This window comes from Eufriesea mexicana, unplaced genomic scaffold (assembly GCF_001483705.2).
Source record: "Eufriesea mexicana isolate 0111107269 unplaced genomic scaffold, ASM148370v2 scaffold65900, whole genome shotgun sequence".
NCBI classification, from domain to species: Eukaryota; Metazoa; Arthropoda; class Insecta; order Hymenoptera; family Apidae; genus Eufriesea; species Eufriesea mexicana.
The window spans coordinates 68,917-70,513 of record NW_016970542.1 but is presented as its reverse complement, the minus strand read 5'-3'; the positions used below and the strand labels follow the sequence as shown (position 1 = coordinate 70,513).

Genomic DNA, 1,597 nt, shown 5'->3' with positions numbered 1-1,597 from the left:
AAAGAGACGGAGTGTAAGAAAGAGAGAGGGGGAAACGATACGCGCGAGTCTGCTGTCGCCGCTACCGCGACCGCCGCCGCCACCCATAACCTCAAAGCTTACCTCTGTTGACTCGGGCTTCGACGATTTGTACGTCTTCGTCGACACTCCTGTCGCTCATCTTCTCCTTCTTCTCGTTAACCTGAATGTCCATGCACATAATTCCACAACACGAAACAACACTTCCGCCACACGGTCACGCTACCCCTACGTTCCCGTGACATTTACATTAAACTGTGTGTGCGCGCGCGCAAAATTCACACTTACGGGGGAAAAGCGAAAGGGTCGTCGCACGAGGGCGCCGCGAAATGCTCTTTGCGTTGCAAATCTATTTCGCGCTTGTACTTGATAATGGAGGCACACGACGATATGCACAAACAATCCTAAACTAATCGCATACAACAGTTGTTGATTGTCCGTTCTAAACATACACGCAATTCTCTCGCGGCCCGCGTTTTCTGCTGTTTTGTGCGGAGGTGAACCGAGAGGCCGACCGGGTTCTGTCCAGATTTGAATGTGGTACACGTTGCCAGTTCTTTCTCGTACCCCCTTCGTCCCCCTTCCACTCGTCCTTATGTACTTAACGGTTGCGACGTTGCCGCACATCCGGTACCAATGGTCAGGTGGTGGGGGAAGAGAATTTTGCAAAGGAGTGGGGGATGTACATAAGTACCTGACAACGCCATAGTGGGGACTCTCACGGGTGGGGGAGAGCAGGGGGTATGTATATAGGGAAGGGGAGAGGGTTGTTGCTCGGGAATGGGAATTTTCCATGACGCTTCAGGGCAACAGCGACCGTTAGCTAGGTCACGTGGTTTTACCGGAAGTCGTAAGGGCGACGCGCCACGATGCGCGCGCCCTCTTTTTCCGTTTTAAGTTTTAGCGTTTTCATCCGAAAAATAATAGTTTTCTTGTTAATGAGATTATTTTTTAATTAGTAACATCACGTTATATTTTACGTACATTTTTTTTGTTTACATTTTTTCTTTTTTATTCGTAAATAACTCTCGCAACTATATTTTCTTTCAAATGTCAAGGACGAATTAGCGTGTCACAAAGTGTAACTATGTATCGTATGGAAAATAGTATAAACAAAACGTAATAAGGATAACGTAGAAAAGGTGAACAACTTATAGATAAAATAAAAAATGGTGCATCGATAGAAGTTTGAAAATGAGTGTTTCGACGAAGAAAAAAGGTAATTAATTTTAATACGCCTTCAAATATATATTCACAGTTTAATGAAGTTTTAACAAGAAACAGCTTTAAAATTGTTTACGATAAATGTCATCCATAATAGATGTGTACAATACTTAGTATTTATAAATAAATTATAAGGACTACTATGTACGTATATACACAAGAATTGATTTATCAACGAAAATTTAATTAGCAACGAAATGTTTTCCTTTCACCGCTTCCTTTTTTCTTCTTTGCTTACTATCTCAATGAAAAACTAGTTACTCTATGCAATATCTTTCGTGTGCATTTTTAGAAAAGGTTTTAATAAATAAAGCGACGGCAACACATTAGTGCTCTAATTTACAACAGAATATTA

General features: G+C 41.8%; 1 protein-coding gene across 1 annotated transcript in view; it reads right to left on the bottom strand.

Annotated features, from left to right (window-relative positions):
• The window catches only part of LOC108554703 (uncharacterized), a 13,288-nt gene extending 12,715 nt beyond the window's left edge, over nucleotides 1-573 (bottom strand). The window contains exon 1 of the mRNA XM_017910065.1: nucleotides 103-573. Coding sequence (XP_017765554.1) covers nucleotides 103-199 — 97 coding nt within the window. The 5' untranslated portion in view covers nucleotides 200-573. The remainder of the gene's footprint in view (nucleotides 1-102) is intronic.
• Between the last annotated feature and the right edge of the window lie 1,024 nt (nucleotides 574-1,597).